This window comes from Gordionus sp. m RMFG-2023, chromosome 5, assembly GCF_954871325.1.
Source record: "Gordionus sp. m RMFG-2023 chromosome 5, tfGorSpeb1-WG-v2, whole genome shotgun sequence".
Lineage (NCBI taxonomy): Eukaryota > Metazoa > Nematomorpha > Gordioida > Chordodea > Parachordodidae > Gordionus > Gordionus sp. m RMFG-2023.
The window spans coordinates 17,345,205-17,369,089 of record NC_088779.1 but is presented as its reverse complement, the minus strand read 5'-3'; the positions used below and the strand labels follow the sequence as shown (position 1 = coordinate 17,369,089).

The 23,885-nt window shown below is 27.9% G+C and overlaps 1 protein-coding gene across 2 annotated transcripts in view; it reads left to right on the top strand.

The window, feature by feature from the left end:
- Window positions 1-23,851, top strand: part of LOC135929652 (squalene monooxygenase-like) — a 32,266-nt gene extending 8,415 nt beyond the window's left edge. The window contains exons 2-11 of one of the 2 annotated variants that reach the window (XM_065466336.1): window positions 1,611-1,752; window positions 4,628-4,744; window positions 4,835-5,060; window positions 10,680-10,791; window positions 10,835-11,080; window positions 11,138-11,237; window positions 11,354-11,680; window positions 15,521-15,670; window positions 23,356-23,443; window positions 23,499-23,851. In XM_065466336.1, the coding sequence (XP_065322408.1) occupies window positions 1,611-1,752; window positions 4,628-4,744; window positions 4,835-5,060; window positions 10,680-10,791; window positions 10,835-11,080; window positions 11,138-11,237; window positions 11,354-11,680; window positions 15,521-15,670; window positions 23,356-23,443; window positions 23,499-23,706 (1,716 nt within the window). In that variant the 3' untranslated portion in view covers window positions 23,707-23,851. Of the gene's footprint in view, window positions 1-1,610; window positions 1,753-4,627; window positions 4,745-4,834; window positions 5,061-10,679; window positions 10,792-10,834; window positions 11,081-11,137; window positions 11,238-11,353; window positions 11,681-15,520; window positions 15,671-23,355; window positions 23,448-23,498 lie in introns of both variants that reach the window. The other variant, XM_065466338.1, reaches the window with a different exon arrangement.
- The last annotated feature ends 34 nt before the right edge of the window (window positions 23,852-23,885 follow it).

Here is a 23,885-nt window from a genome sequence, read left to right as displayed (position 1 = left end):
ATTTATATATTTAGCTCTGATAATTTACTGTTTATTTAATTTGGTATTTATTTCAAAGTATTATATGAATATATATTTCCCACATCATAAATTTTTTAAAGCTTTCATTTTTACCAATTTCATTTTATAATTTTTTATTCAATCAGGCAAAAAAAGGGAGGACTAAATATTGAAGTGAGCTAGCTTCTTCTATATATCCGATATGCATGATTCATTTTTGACAGTGTTAATTTATTTTGCCATTAATTTTTTTCCCTAACATTTAAAGGAAACACGAAATTCTAATAATTTTACTTAATCGTTTAGTAATTTTTTTAATACAGAACAACAAAAGTTTATCTGATCACACGTTTTTAGATGTGACGTAATAGTTTTTATTTTGCTTATTATTTTTTTTGTAGTTGAAAAGCTAGTTGTGAAATTAATAATTACTGATTAGTTACTAATTATTAGCACTATTTATCGCTTTATCCGATCTAACATGATGCCAATTTTGAGATTATTTTCTTTATTTTGACAATAACTTTTTTTAAAAATATTATCTACTAGAACACTGCACAGACCGATCCAAATCGAGTCCGATCTGACCATAGTCAAACTCGATTGGATCCTGGTCTTGATTTAAAAGTTTTTTGAACTGGACTCTTACCTTGATGAAATTTTAAATTATTTGCTAATGATTTTTATGAATATTAATTTTAAGAATAATCACAAAATTATTCATTATCTTTTAAATCTTATAATTTTTCCCATTTTGACAAAATAGTCCAATAAAAAATTCGAATCGGACTTTAAATCTAAAGTAAAATTTCGGGTCGGACATGGATATTTAAAAAAATCTAGGATGGGATCGGCCAAACAACTTTTTTTCTCAGATCGGATCCATTTGTACTGTATCAAATCTATTGAAAATATACCTATAAGCACTAAGCAACATAGATAAATTTCAAATGATTACTTTTAAGTCGATTTATACGTTTAAAATTGGTCATAAGTTTTTTTTTCTTCATACTAGCTACTGTTTAAATAAGCCAGTAATAGCACTTTCAATTTTTCGACCAACTATACGGAGCGAATGATATAATATATATTAAAAATTAACAAAAGAAAAATAATGAATATTGTATAAAAATTCTTAATTTGAATTTGCCATCGGTTGAACTGGCTGGGAAAGGGGGGGGGGGTTTGGAAGCAACCCTCAAAACTAAAATTCCATTAAAAAAATCTAGGCTACGCCAATGTATTAAATACTGCCGATTGAGGTAAAATGTTATACAAATATATATTTTAAATAGAATGGCTATATGTTATTTCTACTAAACGCATTTGTTAATTCGTTTGCGTAAATTACGATTTTCATGATGACAAATAATATAAAAGTTCTTTTCTAGAATAGGGTTGGATCTGAAAAATAAGTGCGATGCAATATAATGGGTATTAAAATATGCAAAATGATATACTATTAATATATAAAAATATTCGTGATGTTTATGAACGAGCCATTTAATTAATTGTCATTATATATTCGAATAAATGCTAGTTATATTTATAATTTGAAAAATAAAAATCTAATTTGATTAAAAATATTATATTTGATATATATTTATTAGAAATGGGAAGAGTTATATACATATGCCAAATTTAAAAATGCTCTTCCCGAAAAAATCAATACCCATATAAAAATTCGACATGATGCAGATATAATTATCGTGGGTAGTGGTGTTATAGGCTCAGTTATGGCTGCAGTATTAGGTAATTTTTTTAAAATAAAAATAACTATTCTATGTATAAATAACATTCATCTTAGAATTTTTAAATTTCTTTCCATCAACTGTAATTTTATATTGATATTTGAATGTATGGTTACAATTTTACAAAATTATATTTCGAAGGGTTTAGTAAATTTAGGGTTATGCCTCATATTGCGATACATAATTTTTTTTATATTTACTTAGCTTTTAAAAAAACTTAAATCTATATCACATGTTTAATTTTGAGGGTTCTGATTTGTTGGTAAAAATCGTGATTTTTTAATATTTTTTTAAAAATTTAAATCGCGATTTTAACCAAACAATAAATATGTAAGTAGAGAGTTGTAGATTTAGATTGAAAAATATCATTATTTTTTAATCTCAATATTATATAACCTTGCAAGTAAAGGGTTTACGTGCTCATAAAACTTGTTATAATTTGCTATTTAACATTGATAATTATTTTTATAGATTAAACATTTTTTTTTAAAAAAATGGTTCTTGAATTATTATTTTGAAACTAAATTTAGAAGGATTAATAATAATTTAATTATTTTCATCAATAAATTGTTTTAAAAAAATATTTGTTATGAAAAATGTATTTTATATTTAATTTGGCTATAATGTTTTAATGCGAAATGGTGCCAACAGTGCTCTTTAAAAAGAATTGGTAGATCGAATTAAAAGTTTTTGACGAAGATTGGAAGTTTTTGCATTCATTTAATTTGCAAAATTTTTTAGTACTATTTGATGATAAAAAAGCAATATTACAGTGAAAAATATGTAATTTTTCAACAACGCAAAAAGGATGTAAACAAAGTGTATTTTCATTTTAATTTATGAATTTGAAAAAATAGGGATAATATATATTTAAACAACCATAATAATTTTTCCAGCTTAAATGAAAGTCAAAACTCGCAATCTTTATCGAGAATTTCAAGATCAAAAGAATATATAAATATTGGAAGAAAGAAATTATGGATAGGCACGAAAATGTTATCGGTACCTTAAAAAGATAGCCCAAAAAATAAAGCTAACTAAAAATATAGGTTGATTCAAAAATAAAGAGTAAGCAACGGGCCAGGTAAAAGAAATGCCCCAGGAGAATTAGATGAAACGGGAATAAATTTGCATATTGTATCAGTTTATATCTGAGCACCAACAATAAAATTTTCATCCGCCAAGAGTAAAAATGTTAGAATATTTTGCATAATTGGAATTGGAAGGGTTCCATTATAAAATAATCGAAGGAACTTATAATGGGGAATTATTCCGCAATTACATGATATAGATAATTTATATCTTACCACTTGATACAATTATTGTAAAATACTACATCTATCGATAGAAGCTAATTTATCGATTCCTGCAAAGGTAAAATTAAATACTTACCATACACGCCTCATTTAAATATCATTGGAACGTTTTTGAAGTCTTCCAAATAAAATATCGTGCAATTAATCCTCGGCTTAATTCAACAAACATAATTGTTGGAAATATTATTCAGCTCTTACATGGATTCATACCTTATGATTTTTCAAACTTCTAAATAACATGCAACAATATATTATGACTTTATATGTTTTTAAATGTATTTATTATTTTATTGAAAATATTATAAGTTATATATCATATTTTAATTGAATACAAAACAGATTACATTTAAGAAATCCTAGAATTTTTCAAATATTAAAAACTTATTATAAAAGTTATTTATATGTAGATTGAGAAAAAAATCTAAAATTTTCGATTTCATCATGGAAAATTTTTTATGCATAAAAAACACAATTGGTTTATCTTAATTATGAAACCTATTTCTTTTAAGTCCAGGGCCCCCTATTTTGGTTTGTTTTAAGTTTGTATATTAAATAAATATTTGTTATATATATATTTTGATACAACAAAACAAAGACGCCTACTCTTTTATGTGAATCTAAATAGTCTTTTTCTTTTTAGACTGTTTAGAAAAAACTATATAGACAGCTAAACAGACATCTGTTTAGAAATAAATAGTGATAGCTTTTACAATTTCAGGGGGCTCAAAAAAATTTTTTACTTATCAATTTCAGGGTGATCTTCAGATTTTTCAGGGGGCTTGAGCCCCTGTGTACTCCCCCCTTCCCTAGTGACGCTACTGGAGATAAGACTAACCAGGATACGGCCAAACAACTTTTACAAAAAGGATTTGTAATTTTAAAAAATTTGATCAAAAGAGCATTCTCAATTTTTTTTTATTTTGAAAATTTAAAATTCTGGTTATAAATGAATAATTCCAATATATTTCTAGATTATAATATTTAAACTTTATGGTATAAGTTTAACTATTTATACCACAATTTTAGTTTCATCATGTTCATACAAATATACTTTGTTTAATTACAACCTTTCATGTTGTTTTGAAAAATGGCATACTTTTCACTGAATCATGATTGTCAACCCTACAGCTGACAAATAAAATAATCGGGTAGACTTAATATATAGTTAAATATCAACTAAAATAATATCTAGATAAAGTCTTAGATACCTTTTATAAAAGTGTATCTGCCACATTTTTGTATTAACAACCCTGAAAATGATTATCTAATTTTTTATATACAAATCTGTGTAAAAGGTTTTTTAAAATTTCTAAAAATTATTATTAACTTTTTTATAACATGTGTTTTCATTAGAATTTACAATTAGCCAAAAAATTAACAATGATAGGGATTGAATCACGATCAAATGCGAGAGTATTGAGGCAAAACAGATGTTAGAGCAAATATTAGTCGATAAGATTTTTTATAGAGCACTAATCTTAAAATTATTGGTTAAAATTCTCAAATGATTTTTTATCTAAAATTATATTGCTGAATATTGTTATTGTATAATACACTTAGGTCGAAAAAATTATAAAGTAATTGTGATTGAACGTGATTTTAAGCAGCCATCGAGAATAGTTGGTGAACTTTTACAGCCTGGAGGAGTTGATGCACTTAAAAAGTTGGAACTTGAAAGTAAACATAATTAAAATTTTCAATATATTTTATTTTTGTGATAATTTGGTAATTTAAAAACTAATGACTTCCTTGAACTTTTGATTTAAGGTTGTTTGGAGGGCATAGATGCACAATCCTCTTATGGTTACACAATCCATCACAATGAAGTCGGTACTAGTGTCAAGTTGCCTTACAATGTAAACGACGTTTCAAATTTAAAAAATGATCGAATTTCATCTTCAAATAATTATGATAATAAGGTAATTGTGGGCAAAGCCTTCCACCATGGAAGATTTATACAAAATTTGAGAAGAGCATCCGACATTTATAACAAGTGTGCCTTTTATCTATCATTTACTTTGTTTAAATAATGAATTGAAGAAAATAATTTTTTTAGTGAATTCCATGACAAATCAACAAACACGATTTTTCACCCGATCCCTTCAGATTTTTCTAAAATTTTTATAAGAGAATATATTATAGCAAAAAATAAAATTTTAGCCTCAAACTCGAAACAGCGGCTGAGTGGAACTCTAAATGTCGAAAAAAGGAGAATTTGGGGCAAAATGTAGTCCTTTTAATTTTAGATATTTTTGGATGTAATTGAACTTGTAGCATTATTTAAATTTATTCTAATGGTAGGCCATTAAAGTTATTATAATGTTAAAAAAATTAAAATGTCAACAAAAATAATCATAAAATCAAATCGGAATTTTTTATATAGATATAGATTAATTAATAAATGTGCAAATTTTCAAGTTGGGCCAAGTTTAGGACATATGGCATTTAAATTATTATTCTATTGCAAATATTCTTTATAAATATTTGATATTAATCAATAACTGTAATTTAAGTCTAAAGCTATCAAATATTTTATGTTAAAAGAATAGTTAAATAAGATCTGGAAAAGTTTACTTTTTTTTTCATATTCCTCATCATATATGCCAATTAATTACAGTGATGTTTAATATTTGATTCTCATATGGACGTTAAACTCTAGCTCTTGCTGACTTTTGGTAATGATCATGGGCTACTATCAAGAAATGCCATTCCGCTGAATCTAAAGTCAAGTTCACATGTCTTAGATTACGAGTTTTTTAAATTCTTATATTGAGTTACTGCACCATCAAAAATAATAACATATTTGATAATTTTTATTTTATATAAATCAAGCATTTTAATTTAAAATAAATTCTAAAAAAATTTATACTTAAATCTGGAATTAATTAAAGCTTATCTTATTCATTTTAAAAAAAATAGGATATCTTTTTTTCCTTTAGGCGTTTCTTCTTAATTGATGTGTCCATTAATGGTATTAAATCAGTTAGATGTTCAAGGATAGCATTGGATGTTATTGGTTGAAACATGTAAATTATTACCACAGACACTGCAAATTTTATCGTTAATTGTTAATGACTTGTTCTGGCTAATTATCCAAGGAAAAAAATTTCTTAGACTTCCCAACATATATGTTTATTCAAATTAGATTAATTGCGAATTTTAAGTAAATATATTACATAATTAGGCTTAAATACAATACAATTAATGATTTATCAAATATTTATTAAGGTTTTTTAAAAACTAATAATTAAAATTCCATATCTCCTAAACTTATGCTCGACCTAACGAAATTTTATATCTTTATTAATTAATCTTATAGCTATACTAAAAAAATTTGAAAGAAAATAAATGCCTATTTGATTTTATGATCATTTCCGGGTTTTGAAATTTAAACTTTTTAAAACATTATTTAACATTAAATAACTGGAGAAGGAAAGAAAACTTTAAAGGCATACCATAGTCTATATAAATAAATTTAAATGACGCGTCTAGCTTCTATCGAAAGATATTAAAATTAAACGAAGTTTATTTTGCCAAAATGCCCCATTTTCTTGACCTTTAGAGGCCCTTATCTCAGCGGCTTTTCCGAGTTTGAAGCGAAAATTATATATTTTTTTAGTTATAATATATAAAAACTAGTAAAAATTTTCGAAAAATCTGGGGATCGGGTTGAAACAAATGTTGATTTAATTTTGAGGAAAATTATTTTTTTTCAAATATAATATTAAACTTAGTCATCGCATATATACTAGTGATCTGCATCGGGCCTAATTTGACAAGCCCGGCCCTGCCCGAAATTTTTTTAAAAAAAAATTACCGGCCTGGCCCGTTATTTAAATATAAAAATTAATTTTTATAATTACCAAAAAAAAGACATATGTTATATGTCGTTTAGTTTCAATAAATATAATCAAATATTTTTATTTTACATAAAAAATTCAATATAAAATTAATAAATGTAGATATATTTTAAAAAATTTTCAAGGTCCGACCCGACTCGGCCCGAATTTTTTAAAAATATTAGGCCCGGCCCGAACCCGATTATTTTAAATAGAATTAGGCCTTTCGGGCCGTACGAGCCGGGCCTAACTTTGCAGATCTCAAATATATACTATGCTCGGGGCCATCCCCTATATAAAATATATATATGGTAATCCTATTAACTCAGATCATGCCTTTGCCCATATATTAACCCCACTAGCTTACCAGATCAAATACTATCAAAATATATATATAAATTATAATTTATATGTTTTGTTTTTGAATTAATAATAATTAGTCTGTATAGAAGTAATAATAAATGGACTGTCGTATCGAATAATAATAAATCTTAAAAAGTGTTTTATTCTTTAAAACCCCAAGTAATTTATACAAGAAAATTATTCTTTTAATATATATGTTTAAATTATCTTATGTTAAAAATCAAACTAAATATTTACTTACATCCCTAAATTGACTAGTTTGGTCCTTACTCTCGTGGATTATTTGACCCAGCTCTATTCTAGTCCTGACTCAGCAATATTGATTCCCATAGATTGTTAAATCATATCCTTTTCCTCAATCTCATTTGGACATCTAATATACCCTCTTTGTTTAATATATTTTTTTCTGTTCTCTTTTGTAATCTATCGTATCATCGTTTTTCCTTATATATTTCCTTCATATCGTAATGGCCTTGGTACTCTTAATAATTCTATTTTTTCTTGATTATTGTAGAGAGACCTTCATGGGCCTTAGTTTTTTGATCAGGCCCGCAGTAAAAAAATTTGTAGGCTCGACCCTGTCCTTATTTAAAAAAATTCTCAGGCCCGTATCCAAAAATGTAATATTTTGTATTCAATGAAAATAAACAATATTTAATTGCAATACTGAAATTTATTATTATTGCAAGAAAAAAAAAGAAATCTTTTTTTAAATTAGCAAGTTTATAATAAACTAAATTTAAATGAAAAAAAATTCAAAGCCCAGGTCCACTAGAAAATATTCATATCTTTTCATTATTTCTAAATGTTGAGTATAGTATTTTAACTTTTACTTGTTCTCTTGTACAAACATTTGTTTTATATCTTCTAGTTAATTTTTTAATAATTTTCTCTAGACTTTCCTCATTTTCTGCCCCAAGGTGTATTTAGGTAATTGCATAGTAAAACAGGTTTTTTAAAATTATTTATGCAATGTTTAAACGTTTTTGCCACTTTTTGTTATACCATTGATTTGCATGCATTCATTTGTAAATCTTAATCTTGTTTTGGACCAAGCCAGTATTTGCTTACTTTATATATAATCGAAATATTAATGCTTTTCATCTTAAAAAATATAGCTAATTTAACCTGGAATATACGATTTAGTTCCTGATTGTTATGATAAACATGACATAAATTCAAAAAATAGCAAATCATTTGATGGCGCCGCTAATATGAGCAGTGAATTTAAAGGATTGCAAGCTGATATTAAGCAAGAAGTTCTTAACAGTGTGTATATATGGTATAGTCATATCCTTAATTTATGTATAATTCCTGCAGTTGTCTTGAGGCTATTGAATTTATTTAGACTCCTTAATAGACTTGCAACATTTTTTGGAGAATCCCTATAAAGGTATGCAATCATGGGAGAATAGAAATAATCCTGTAGGCCAGAAAAAATTACGAAGTAGGGGAAACAATATGGTAGTCTCGAGAAAAAATTGGCACATAGGTATATGGAAAAGATTCCTTGATGGCTATTGCAATAAGCGCCTTACAATATATTATGGTTCACTCTTCCGAGACAAAATTGTAAAATTATTAAAATTTAAAATATTAACGGTACACATTTTTTTAAAATATTAACGGTACACATTTTTGAAATGAACGGGCCATTATCGCGCTATCTTCAAACAAAAAATATTGATATTCTTACTATTTCGATTTAAAGATATAAAATCAAATATTCTGATCAAGTATTACCTGAAAATATTGTCATGGAATGTGAAAAACCATTTCACAGAATTGGTATTACAAAAAGAATATATTCAGATGAATATAAAGACGAAGACCTAATAACTATTGATCTTGATAGAATTTACTATAATAAACCAAATAATTAATAGTTGAGAGATTTTCTGAAAAAAAATCTTCATCGGTGATATACAATATTTTCATTCAACAAAAATCAGCATTTATTAATAATGCCGGGCATCAAACAAGCACTAGACACAATCAAATTAATGAAAATCCTCAATCATGAATTACGACAATTGACTAATTCATATGTATGACCTTCTGCATAGTTATGATCTCATTATTAATGCACTAACTTATATATAGCGTATCATATGTATTTATCACTTTATTTTGTTGTTAGAAAAAGCGATTATAATTATTCTTTGCTCGCTGCGTTGAAACTCTCTTATCTAGCATGCAATCTACCGACCGCACCCTATTCTCTTCCTTGCTCAATGGTACGGGACATGAGTTTCTTGAGGCCATCCCATCTACCAATCTTCAGCTTCAACTATCCAACAATGAATTTACCCATGCCATCGGCATTCGTCTAAATTGTTCCATCACTCACCCCCACATCTGCTCAGGGTGCAACTCGCCAGTTGACTCGAAGGGTAGACATAGTTTACATTGTCGCTCCTGCAATGGACGATTCATCAGACACAAGCAATGTAATACAATCATCCAACATGCTCTGAAATCCGCCCAAATTCCTTCCACGTTAGAACCACAAGGTCTTTTTAGATCTGACGGTAAACGTCCTGATGGGATCTCTCAAATCCCATGGAGGAGAGGCCAACTTTTGGTATGGGACTATTCCTGTATTGACCCCTTGGCCCCATCCAACCACGCCATCAACATCCTTGACCAGAAGGAACAACTTAAAATTTCTAAATACACAGAAATAATAAACGATCATTGCTTCATCCCAATCATATCAACCACTCTTGGCACCTTCGGCAAACTCGCCTTAGCATTTTTCAAAAACTTAGGATCACAAATCAGCAAACTCTCAGAAGAACCACGAGAGGGTTTTTTTCTTCGTCAACGATTATCCATAGCGATTCACAAAGCTAATTATATCAGTTTCAATGGTAGCCTTCTAGCCAAAGAGCTATCATAGACAACGCTTACGTCCCTTTTTCATTTTTGTTTCCCAGCGTCACACCATCTCCGTTCTTTTTTTTAATAGTATTATTATATATTTTTCAAACATTTTTAAATATATTAAAATTTATTATAATGAAAATTTAAATTATTATACCTTATATTGATAATAAACTATATAATAAACATTTAATTTTTTTTCTTTTGATCTTTTATAATTATTCTGTATTTTTAATATTCGTTAAAAATCAAACTATTTTACATCAAAATTATCCCAAAATATACAATCAAATTATCATTTTAGGATATATTTGCAAAAATTCCGAAAATATAATAAAAATATTAAGATTAATCCTTAAAAATTAAACTAAATATTTGCATACTATGATACATACCAAAATTATAAAAAAATTAATTTAAAAAAAGCTTATCACAAAATATGTGAATTGATTTAATCATATATTATATGACCAAGAATAGTTGCCCATCCGATCACCCTTTTGTTTTTTATCATTTTTATTCAGTGTACGAAAAATAGAGGGAGAAGCTTTGAAATTTTTATGGGATAATAAAAACAATGGACAATCTCGAGTACTAGGCGTGGAATATAAGGGAAAAATGGATGGAGAAACTAAGGTTAATAAATTAATTTTTGAAGCTTCTAAAAAATATATTTAAGCAAATAAGAGCACCCTTAACTATTGTTGTTGACGGATGTTTTTCGAAATTTCGCAAGTATCTCTTTCCTCCTGGTGCACTATCTACACCTCAAATTAAATCGTATTTTTTAGGATTATTGATTCCTAACACGAATTGCTCAAAAAAAGAAGAATTAGATGAGATTTCTCAACATAAAAATGAGGATAAATATTTTGCTGAGGTTGTATTGGCCAACGACCCTGCCTCTGTCATACTTATTTATAAGGTAATTTCATAGATATAAAGATGTTTTATTTTACTTTTACATTTATAAATATAATAGATATCATCTTATTACACTAGAATATTAATCGATATTCCTTGTCCTTTGCCAAAGGATATAAAACAATTCCTTAAATACGATATAACTATTCAATTGCCAGGTTTAAAATTAGTAATTTAAATTTTTTTTCAAAATTCTTCGAAATTGCATTAAATTTAAGATAAATATTTATTATTGTTATATACGTCATATGCTATAAAAATATTTACTTATCAGAAAAATACCGCGAGAATTTTTTGCTTGCGCTCCTTTATAACGAGAGCGTTAAAACGGATCCCGACGAAACTTTCAACAAACTGACTGCCTTTCGGAACAAGAATTTGGCTGCTGATGCTTTTAAAATGAAAATCATGCCTAACTCGTATTTGAGTTACCCAGCTTTAGGTGGGACCCGCTCCTTACCCAGTGGAGTTATATCCTTAGGAGATGCTTTAAATATGCGCCACCCTCTCACGGGAGGTGGCATGACCGTCGCTCTCAACGATGCAATATATTGGATCGATAAGATTTGCCATCTCGGGCCACCTCGAAACGGCAAAAAAGGTATAAAAATTTTAATATATTAATTTTTTGAGCATCGTAATGATATATTTACTTTACTTGAATTTAGGGCATAAATTGGTGACTTATTGAAAAATTGTTAGAGTATCTTGGCCGGAAAGCCGGTATGGTCTAATTACATTTTTGTTAAAAATGAGAAAATCTAGTTTGGAAATTATACTCATTATTTTCAAGAATTATGAATATAAAAAAATTAAATCTAAAAAAGAAATAAAAAAAATTCAAAAAGAGTGGCTGAAAGAGGTGATGAAACGAAGAAACGACATTCAAACCTGTCTAAATTGGATATCGTTGGGACCAAGATCTTAGCCCAACTTGGACATTTGTCCAATTTTCAATTCTTTTTATTAATGAGTACAATTATATGTGTAGTTAGCAGCAATATGTTATTTTTTAAACTTTAAATCATTTTTTGAGCGTGTTTTTTTTTAAATGTAATCGGAACGTATTCCATCACGTTTATAATAACTATCTAGGAATTGTAGACAATTTTGTCGTTAACCTTTGAGTTATTTTTTAATTTATATAAAAAATCTATCAAAAAATTAATATAAATAAAAGTTCAAAAGTTCATGGAAAAATTGTCTGAAATTCATAGGATAGGTTTCAAACATGATGGAATAGATTTCCTTAAAAATTTAAGCCCTTAAAAAAATTTTTAAAGTTGAAAAAATAATACATTGCCAAACATAATAAACTTATACAAAATAAGAATGTATAAAATTATTGTAAAAATGGTTGTATACAAAATGTGAATGAAAATATTTATTTAATTTATGAATTAAGATGCTATCTTAGCTTGTTTATTTGGTACAATATGTTTTATTTTCATGGAGTTTGATAATGTCTTATTTGGATTTTGAATATTGTGAACAATTCCTTTAGAAATATTAAACCTTTCAGCATAATCTTGCTGATTTAGAGATCTAATAACCTAATTTATTTGGATTAATGATTACTCGTTATATTTGTTTTCTTCCTAAATTTTGTTATGAATATTTTTAAAAAGATGATAAAATTTTATAATATTAATGAATGAATTCAACAAAAATGCAATCTATTCACTTTTCTAAGTATACAATTGCCCAATGTATCAAGGCATTTTCTAATAATAGTTTATAGGAGAATTTAATTGGCGCTCAAATTTTGGTCAAAGGGAAATTATTAACAACCCAAATTAGACAGGTTTGATTGTAAATAAATAATCTTTTAAAAAAGGTGTGGGTTCATCTAAGAGAGGAGTGAATTCTCAAAAAGCTTGATCAACATGTTTTGGATCTTCTTTCATCCTCATTAAGATCTACGGTGACAGTTTTTTCCATGGCTCTTCATTAATTCTAAAGCTTCATCCACAAACATCAACATTTTGGGCATAAATTGCAGTTTCAAGGTAGGAATATTTGCTTTTTTATGATTGTGGCAGGGCGGGGAAAAGGGTGAATTATTTGAATTAGCCGAGAATGTGGTCCTAGGCTAGGAGCCATTAGACCAAGGTAATTTTCACAGTTAACGCGAAGTTGGGCGAATACAAAATTAATGTAAAATTATTATAATTATATCATATTTATATACTTCGCTGCGAATTCGCGCTAGGTGTGAATGCAGGGTTGAGGCAATTTTTAAACTATGGTTTGAGGTGAGTGACATTGGCATGTGAACCTTTTTTAAAGTTTACAGTAAAATGTTGTTGATTCTTTATAATGGGTGGCCCCCACGAAAATATTTGTAATGTAAAGGATGATGACATTTATTTTCGATTAATTAACTTTTTAGACTATCATTCAGGATAAAGGTTTGCAATGGGCGGGTTTTTAGCCCACAAACCCGCCTGTTCAATATTTTAAAAACATCTAATTCGCCTGCCTATAGTCTTTAAAAAAATATACCCGCCCGCCCAACAGTCTAAAACTCTTTACCATCCCGTCCATTAGTTTAAAAATTTTTACCCGTCCATTATATAAAAATATTTAAACCCATGCCGCCCATAAAATTTAAATAAGCTCATTCTTTTAATTTTTTTAAAATCTAATTTTAAAAAAGATTTAGCTTTAGTGCTTACCCCCCCCCCCCTACAAAAAAGTTTTATAATTTAGGAAATTGCTATATTAAGCAAAAAAATATTCAATTTAAATTACGGATAAGGAATTTATTTGATTTAATAAAATATTTATGTAAAAAATATAAATATTTATTGATATTTTAATTATAAATGCAAAAATAATAATGAATCTACATTTTCTGGATTCACGCACGTTCCTTTTTGTTCTATAAACATTCCAGCAATGTTAATTCCTAAGAAACATTTTAATTTTGATAGCTTCGATAAATCTTTTTCTTGTCGTTTTTACTTAAGTAGGATTTCCGTTTGAAGCATATCCTATACTTAAGTAAGATATTTAAGTGAAACCATTAATAATAAAGTTAATAAAAGTAATTTAAATTAATTGTTTATAAATGGTAATTTAAATTAAACTTAGTAATCTAAAATCTTGCAAATTATGCAAAAACTGGCTACTTGAAGATTTAAATATTTTGTTATGTCATTAGGTAAGGTCCTCTCCTCTGTAACAGTCACATCTTCCCATTTGTTGTTGTTAATTTTGACATGGATACTATCTATTTCAAACATTACATTTATAATTTTATACCTTTAATTGAATTCTATTTGCTTTTGGAGAAACGGGTAAAATCAAATTTTCATCCACGTTGATATTATATTCCATGCAAATACATTTTCGATATCAACACATCCTCAGATATCGATTGCTATTAAAAATGTTGAAATTTCATGGGCCATTTTTTTAAATATTTACCTAAATGATTTTAAATAACAAATAAAAGTTGTAAATTTTTAACTCGCCCGACCGCCCGCCCGTTCTTTAAAAAATTTAATCTGGATGGGCGGGCGGGCTAAAAACCCGCCCAATGCAGACCTCTAATTTAGGATATCTACAGGTTTAAAGGGGAATGGTATATTAGCCTTTTTTAAGCTTTAATGTTGATGGCTACAAGAATATTTGCAATAGAGAGGATGATAATAGCCTTTATTGTTAATTATTTTACGACAGCCAACCTTTTAGATTATGTTACAGTCTAGGCGGCTTATGATAATATTCTAAATGGTTCTGCCAAGAGGAGTAACCCAAGGGAGTTCAGTATTGCCTCAAGACACTTATAGCCAGTTTTATCTTTAATAATTATTGAGTTGGAATGGTGACCGTTCGGATCAGGCAAAAAGTGGAGAATTCTAATCTCCCTATGTGTATGAGGTTGGTCTGATATGAGATGGTGGACAGTTGATTGAGGAATTAATGGGAGGAAAGATTATATGAAATGAAGACCGATATAGATAGATACAAGGAAGAGTGAATACCAATCTCACCGGATATAGGCAAAGTGGCTCGTAGCCAGGCGAACGTCAATAACTAAGTTTAGAAGCGATTCCAATAGATTTTAATTTTCATGCGAAGTTTGAAACTCCAGAGGATCTCATAGCATAGAGAATCTTAAGGAAAATGTTTAGTAATAAAAAGCTTGAACATAGAGCGCCTTTAATAAATGTAAGATGTTGATTAAAGTGTTGACTTAAATAATTAAATAAAACAAAGTATTAAAAATACGAAATATTTAAAAAAAATAAAAGTTATCATTAAATAGTTTTATTTAATTTTATCTTTAAATATATATTTATTTTATAAAGACTTGTTTCTACAGATTTTGTTGAAATATTTTTACTTATTTTTTACCGTAGAGATTTTTCCGCAGTTTCTTTGGTTCAGCTTATTTCATTTATGTTATATTTTTTATTATTATTTATAATAGATAACTATGAAGAAAATGCCGAAGTAGACGATGATCAATGGTTAATCGAAGCCAGAAAAAATTTTTCCTGTCAAAGATCTTTAAATTATTCTTTTGCTGTTAATGTGTTGGCTCAAGCATTATATCAGTTGTATGCCTCTGGAACTGATAGTATAAATTATCTAAATATTTATATGTTCTACATTTTAAGCTTATTTTAAGTACAATCGTTTGTAATCTAATTAAAGGGAGAAGGGCTGTCTTTTTATATTCCATTATTAGTAATTTAGATACTGAAAATTATTTAGTTTCAGTAGTATTTTTTATAGCAACTTTAAAACGGCTTTGCCAAGTTAATCTCGATTTTTAAGTTGAGGCTCAACCTAGAAATTTGAATATATTTTTTAGGCTAAAAGTTTGGCTGTCGGTCGTAGAGCTGACCAAAACATGGTTTATCACATCAATAACAGCCAGGGAACGCTCCGCCCCCAATAATATTTTAAAATAATTAATAATTATAAAAATTGATGTTAAATGCTGCTGTAAACTTTTAGGCTTTTCAAAATATTTAAATGATTTCTATAAAAAATTGTACTTTATCTATAATTCAGTTAAGATAGATATAAATATGTTTAAATTATATTTATGACCACCTATTCACCGAGAGTATTTGACTCCAAAAAATGTTATTTATAAGGTTTTTCGTTCAAAAAAGGAAAAGTCCTAGTCAAAAATGGAAAGATGTTAATTATTTAAATTTTTAGTTTTTTTTCTTATATTCTAACTTTTTGCGATCTCTTAAACTCATTTTTCATCTATATTTTTCTTAATCTTTCTTACTTTTTTTTTTCTTCTCTTGATCATTCTTTTAAAAAAATTTATTTATCTTCCCTGTCAATTTTTTTCACTTCTCTGTTTTTATTTCATTTTTAACAATTCTTTCCTTTTTTTTCATCATACATAATAATTTTTTGATTATTTTTTCTCCTTATATTTTTATTTTTTAAAACGCGTTAAAAAAGGATAGAATCTTAAATTATAGCCTCATATTTTAAAATAAGCTATAAAACTGTGACAAATATAAAATACCTTAAAAATAGAATAAATAGCTTACTTAAAGGAGATGCACGCAGTAAATTTAAAATTTAGATTGTACTTTATCATTAAAAAGTTATATGAAATGATAAAGAGAGATATGATATAGAAATATCAAAAAATATGATATTTAATGTCTAGATTTAGGCATAGTTTTAAAGGGTATTACTACGTTCAGTTAAAGAACATACGATCAAATATTAAGATTTGCAAAGAATATCCATATTGCTTTGTCGATATAGGCTATATGAAAGAAAAATTAATTTTTATCGGAAATCCTAATAATAAGGAGAAATTAATTCTCTTTATAAAGCCTGGAGAAAGAATATCCAAGGAGAATATAAAGAATTATTTTAGATATATGGAGACCTATTTTCCAAATAGAATAGTTGAATTAATGATTAATATAAATTTTTGTTTCTTACTATACATACATCGTAACTATAATGAAATAATTTGATATATTGTCGGTCTAGAATTGGAGTGCTCCACTTGCGCAAATGTTTAAAATGAATCAACATTTAAAATAAAATATAGGAAAAAGTTATTGATCAATTTTGACAATAACTGACAAAAATTAATATTTTTTAATCTAGTTTTTATTTTTATATATGTCGTATGGATATTCGAAATCTCTTGATCTTAAATCCTTTACAGAGGGCGATTTAAAAAATTTAAAAATCCGATTTAACCGGAAATGTATTCTAGCATGTGTAGAGTATTTACCCTATAAATTTCAACCATACACATTTTAGTATTTTTTAATTTATATGAAAAATCCATATAAAAATTAATATAAATTAGAAGTATTTCTAAAGTTCATGGTAAAATTGGCTGAAATTTATAGGTTAAATACTCTACACATGCTGAATACATTTCAGGTTATTTCGGATTTTAAAATTTTTTAAATCTCCTTCGGTAAAAGATTTTAAATCAAAAGATTCCGAATCCCCTTACGACATATTTTGGGAATAACTAAGTTATTATCCACTTCTAACTCAAAAATTTTGAAAATGTAGAGTGGAGCACTCCAATTCTAGACCGATGATATAAGAATTATTAATATTAAAAAAAATTTGATTGCCAAAGAGAAACAAAAATTAAGTTACAATTAAAAAATAAAAATATAAGGAGAATTAAAAAGGAAAGAATGTTAAAAATGAATAAGTGAAGAAAAATGGTAAGGAAAATAAATAAATTATTTTTAAAAATACATCAAAAATGAAAGGGAAAGATAAGAAGGAAAAAAATCTTTTTTGAATGGGAATTTTCCTTTGTTGATTGGCACTTTTCCTTTTTTTTGATCATATTTTTCCTATGTCTTTGGGATTTTTCTATTTTTTAATGACACTTCCTCTTTTAATTGGACCATTTCCTTTTTTGTTTTACACTTCTTTTTTGATTGAACTTTTTCCTAAGCCTTTGGAACTTTTACTTTTTGATCGCACCTTTTCCTTTTATGATTGACGCTTTTCCTCTTTTGATTGGGACTTTTCTTTTTTTGAATGGAAAACCTTGTATGAATAAATGTGTTGATATAGTAATTATCTGCATCATTGTTAATTTTTAATATTGAACGGTATCGACCTAACTTTTGACAGGAGATATCCCTGTACAAAGAAATATAATATTTTTTAATGCACCCATATGATTCGCAAAGATGATTTTTGATAAAAAAGAAAGATTGATTTATTTGAGGAAATCGTGATTTTTAGATTTAAATCAAAAATAATAGAAAAAGTTATTAATTAAACATTTTATCCGTATCATTTTATTATATTAACTATTTGTTTATATAAAAATCTCACTAGCAAAATCGTATAATGGTTAGTACAAATGCGCAGTCAAAAAATTTAAGAAAATTATATAGTTAAAAAATTTTTTTTTACCTTCTAAACCGAATAACTCCTAGGCAGCGATCCTGGTCACGGCACCACTATAAAAACCCATTTCTTTCACCCTTAATTTTATTTACTCAATTTAAATACTACCCGAAATTGCGTACCTCAAAGACGTTTAAAGCTATATCGAAATAGATAAAATTATAAGACGAGAACTTCTTTTTTATTTAATAAAAACATACAATAATCATTTTCCAAAATAAATTTACCAAAAATTTAATAATAATATATCACCTCTTTCTATGTTATATAAACTGTATATAAAAAAAACACCACGTGATTATATGATTGACGTGTTATAATATAAAAATATATATCTATAAACTATGGTTACATCTAATTATCATGAAGATAGGACAGTTTACCTGTGAAATATATTAATTATTGTTGAAGCAATATACCAAATTTTGATACAATATAATTAAAAAATTATTTTTATATAAATGTTAAATTATTTTAATAATTCTTTTTATTAATCCTTGAGAGCATTACTGGGGTCTAAATAGATCCTTAGGGTTTAAAAAACGTTTGTTTGGATTTTTAAGTAGTTTATTAATTTTGCCTAAACATGCATGAAAAATAGGGGGAACTTTTTCAGATAAGGGATTTTTAATCAGCCTAAACAACATACATGAAAATATATTTAATTTTGCTGAGTGTTTTTTGAGATATCAAAGGTTTTAAATCAATTTTAATCAGCCTTATTTTGGAAAAATGCTATCATTTTTGTATATATATATATTTTGTGGTTCGAACTTTTATGTTAGTGATAAAATCAGAACCGAAAGAATAAATATTTTTAAGCCCTGCCCTGATTTTATGGAAATTTTTACTCATCCCGGAATTTTAAAGTGAGCAGCAATAAATACTATTAAAAGTTCCGTTATGTAGTTTTAAACTGATTAATTGCAATTTGTTATTCATTTTTATGAAGGGGCAATTTAATCTGGGTCCGTATTCATCTTGTGAATACTCGTTATTTTTTTTAACTGCTATTCTCTTAGGGTTAATACAAATTTACAAATTATTATATAATCCGCTCTTATTATTTAAGCCAGAGATGTGCCATCATAGCATGCATATATTATATTATCAAATTCAAATATTTTAATAATGACGATTATTAATTTTAATTAATATAATATTAAATATTGTATTCTTATTATTTCTATCACGTTTCAGGGACCTCTTTCAATTAGAATGAAAATTTACATGATGATTATATATGTTGTTAGGATCTATGCAATTTAATCTTTTAAGTCTATTAGTTCCGTAGATATGACGGTTCAAAGCTAAAAATGTAATTTTTTAAAAATAATCTCGGGTGTTTTTTTTCATTTTTGGAAAAGGTAAGAGTTGATTTTTTAATATGTACTTGAATATAAAAATTTCTATATTGTTGTGTTTCAACACTGTTTATAATTTATATTACCCTGTACGAGTTTATCATTTATATTTTTCTCTTTGTTAGTACAATATACGTATATTACCATTTATATTTTTCTTTGTTCACTTATACTGACCCTGTTTATATTTCATCCTCAAAACTGGTTCTAGCCGGTTTTCGAGATGGACATGGATGTAATATATTTTTTTTTATTGTTTGATTGAAAAAAAGGGGACTATATAAAGACCTCGAAAAACGAATTGTAATCATTTAAAATTTTACTTATTTTTTTTATGAATTTGATGTTCTTATGGATTAACTATTAAAATAAAATACGCGTTTCACTAATTCCTGTCCTAGTTACTGGGATTCTATGACGATGGTAATATCCAAATCCGGTCACCCTGTCCCCATTATCGACCATCCCGGACCCTCGAACCCCGTCAATATCTTCCCTTCTCTGACGGTGGGACCCGTCTGTCCAACTACAACACTGGTGCCCAACGTGCATTCGATACCCTACGATCAAGAGGAGGCCACCGACCAATACATCCTAACGGATGAAAATCTTTTAGCAGTTTTCTTATCTTGTGGTCACTGGTTGTATCCAAAGATAAAATTGGCATATGCCCCAAAATCCATGACAGAGCTATCAAAGCAGGATATCAAGGTTATTCTAGGCAACAATAATAGTAACCAAGGACTAGCAATTGATAAACTTCGCTATCGTATACAACACGATGGGGAAACCATTACCGAATATGCAAATGCTTTGATTACGTTAGCCACGCAATGCAACCTAGTCACCAGCTGGGATCTATTCATGTCATTTTCGGAGCCGGAATTCGAGGCCAAGTAATTACGTCGGATGATTTAACGTTTAAGAGAAAGTTAAAAATAGCCCAAACTTGGGAGAAAGTGGAATCTCTGAGCCAAAACAATTCATGGAACAAAACTCACAATAGCCTTGACAATATAAGCGCAATGTATAACAATACACAATACCTACAACACCAGAATATAATAATTTCACTTGTTACAAGTGTGGTAACCGTGGACATTACCAAATCGCCTACCCACTTAGACAAACATACAATAGTTTACCTGCAACATCCTACTAATCTACTCCCCCGACCCAATGGGCAAACCATAGCGACTCCGAACGAGCAGGCTAAAAATCTACGAGAGGGAACTCGTAAGACCATCGGAAACCCCTCCCCTGGGTAGCAGGATTTAAGGGGGGGGGAATAGAAGTCCAGCAAAACACCGTATTTTTTATCATTATAACCCTTTTTTTCCCCCTTATTGTTTTTTTAATATACTTTATCTTTTTTTATATACCATCCCCCCCTCCCGAGTTTTTTTTATCTTAGTAGGATTAAAATCCGCCATGACACCGCGGTGCGGTAATGCCATTATTTTTGTTAGATGTTTTTATGTGTCTAAGTAAATGAACTTAGGATAAACACCGCTCTAATTCAGCGGTACGGCGTATGCCGTTATTATTATTATTTTTAACTTAGGATTTAAATCCGCCCTGACACCGCGGTGCGGCTATGCCGTTTATTTTGTTAGATGTTTTTATGTGTCTAAGTAAATGAACTTAGGATAAACACCGCTCTAATTCAGCGGTACGGCGTATGCCGTTATTATTATTATTTTTAACTTAGGATTTAAATCCGCCCTGACACCGCGGTGCGGCTATGCTGTTTATTTTGTTAGATGTTTTTATGTGCCTAAGGTAATGAACTTAGGACTGAACACCGCTCTAATTCAGCGGTACGGCGTATGCCGTTCTTTCTTTTTTTTGAGTTGTAAAATGAATTTTTATTTGCAATCTGCCCTGATCCGGCGGTGCGGCGGTAGTAGAAGTTAAGCGGGGAGGAGTGTTGTCTTTCAACACTGTTTATAATTTATATTACCCTTTGTTTGTACTAGTTTTTCATTTATATTTTCCTCTTTGTTTGTACAATATTCGTATATTACCATTTATATTTTTCTTTGTTCACTTATACCGAGCCTGTTTTGATTTCATCAGCCAGTTTTCGAGATGGACGTGGATGAAATTAATATTTTTTTTTATTGTTCGATTGAAAAAAAAGGAGACTATATAAAGACCTCGAAAAACGAATTGTGATCATTAAAAATTTTGCTTATTTTTTTTATGAATTTGATATTCTTATGGTTTAACTATTAATTTCCTGTCCTAGTTACTGGGATTCTATGATGAAAATAATATCCAAATCCGGTTCCCCTGTCTCTATTATTGACCATCCCGGACCCTCGAACCCCGTCAATATCTTCCCTTCCCTGACGGTGGGATCCGTCTGTCCAACTACAACAGTATATGTTTATTAACTCAATATAAATTTATATTAAAAAATTTAGGTTGTGATAACCATTGTTTGTATAGTTAATTAATTTTTTCTAAATTTTTATATGGCGATATGCTAAAAAAAGCACATTATTAATTTTTAAATATAATTTAAACAAAAAAACAATTTGAAATAAAATATCATTATTTAGTTATGTTATGGTACCAGAAATGAAAAAACACCTAAGGCTTTTTTTGGAAAAAAATTATTTATAGTAGAATCTATCCCATCAATTTCATCAAGAATTTTTGTGTATTTTTTTAAACTTGCTAAAAACCCAGATTTGCGAAACCTATCAAATATATAATAGTTGTCATATACAGGATTAAATGGAATTGGGTTCAACGGCAATGTATACAAATGTGCTGGTTAATTAACTATCATTCCCATATTTAAGTTGCTGAAATTTTATTAAAAAAACCAGTGACAAGATAAAGATTTAAATATAAAACAGAACATTGCCATTTTTTCACACAATAATCTAAATTACTTCAAATAAACATTTAGTAAATATAGTAAAAATCCTTCTAGCACCGATATAAAGTGTATTCAGCAGCGTCAAAAACATATTCTTTGATAGAAGGGGATGTTTCACTGATTTAATTATTATTATATTTGTTATTGATTAAAATATTCCAATGCTAAAAAATTTTTCTCTCTAATATATCAGTAGAGAATACATTTTTGGGGGTATTAGAGTTTTGATAGGTTTTAAAAGCGTGGTTTCTAAGTTATTTTCTAAATTCATTTTATAATAAATTGATTTATATATAAAGTTTGATTAAAAACAAATGATCTTTTTGAAATAAATAAATTCTGAAAGAATTGTAAAAACATTTTATTTTTTTCATCTAAAATGTTCTAATTTATTCTCATCCGAGTTCTTATTCGAAAACAACTAAAAATCTTGTATCTAAACAATCCAGTTCAGTAAACTGACTAACCAAAACATATGTTGCAGACTCTGAAAAAATATTTAAAATATATTTAATTTAGAACAGGAATTTATAAATGTTCTTCTTTAATTTCACTGTTAAATTTAATATGTAGTAAATACCTAAAATCGATTGCGTATAATATCCATTTTATTTGCAAAAGAACATATCAAGGAAATGCGAGAAGCTTGTTTCCATTATTTTGAAATGGGTGGTATTTGTATAACTGGTCCTATGGGGATAATTTCGATGTAAGTGAATATTATTTATGATTGCTTATCTTAAATTTTTTTTTTTTGTTTTTAGTACCAACCCAAAACCACACATACTTATTGGCCATTTTTTCGCTGTAGCATTGTACGCTATCTACCGAAACATGTTGAAATCAAAATTTAACATTTTTAATGGTGTTGTGAATTCTTGGATGCTTCTATACAAAGCTTGTAAAATTATATTGCCCCTTATATGGAATGAATTCCACTCTGTACCATTTAGATTTATTATTAATAAATAACTTGTTTTTCAATGTTATTCAACTTTAATTACTTATGATATTTTTTTATGTTTTAAGAAAATTACACTGCCTTATCATTTAAATAGCATTTTAATTTTTAATACATTTTGATTTTCCATCCATGACCTTGATTTTTTTACAAATTATACTTTATATTTGCCAATCTTTATAAAATTTTA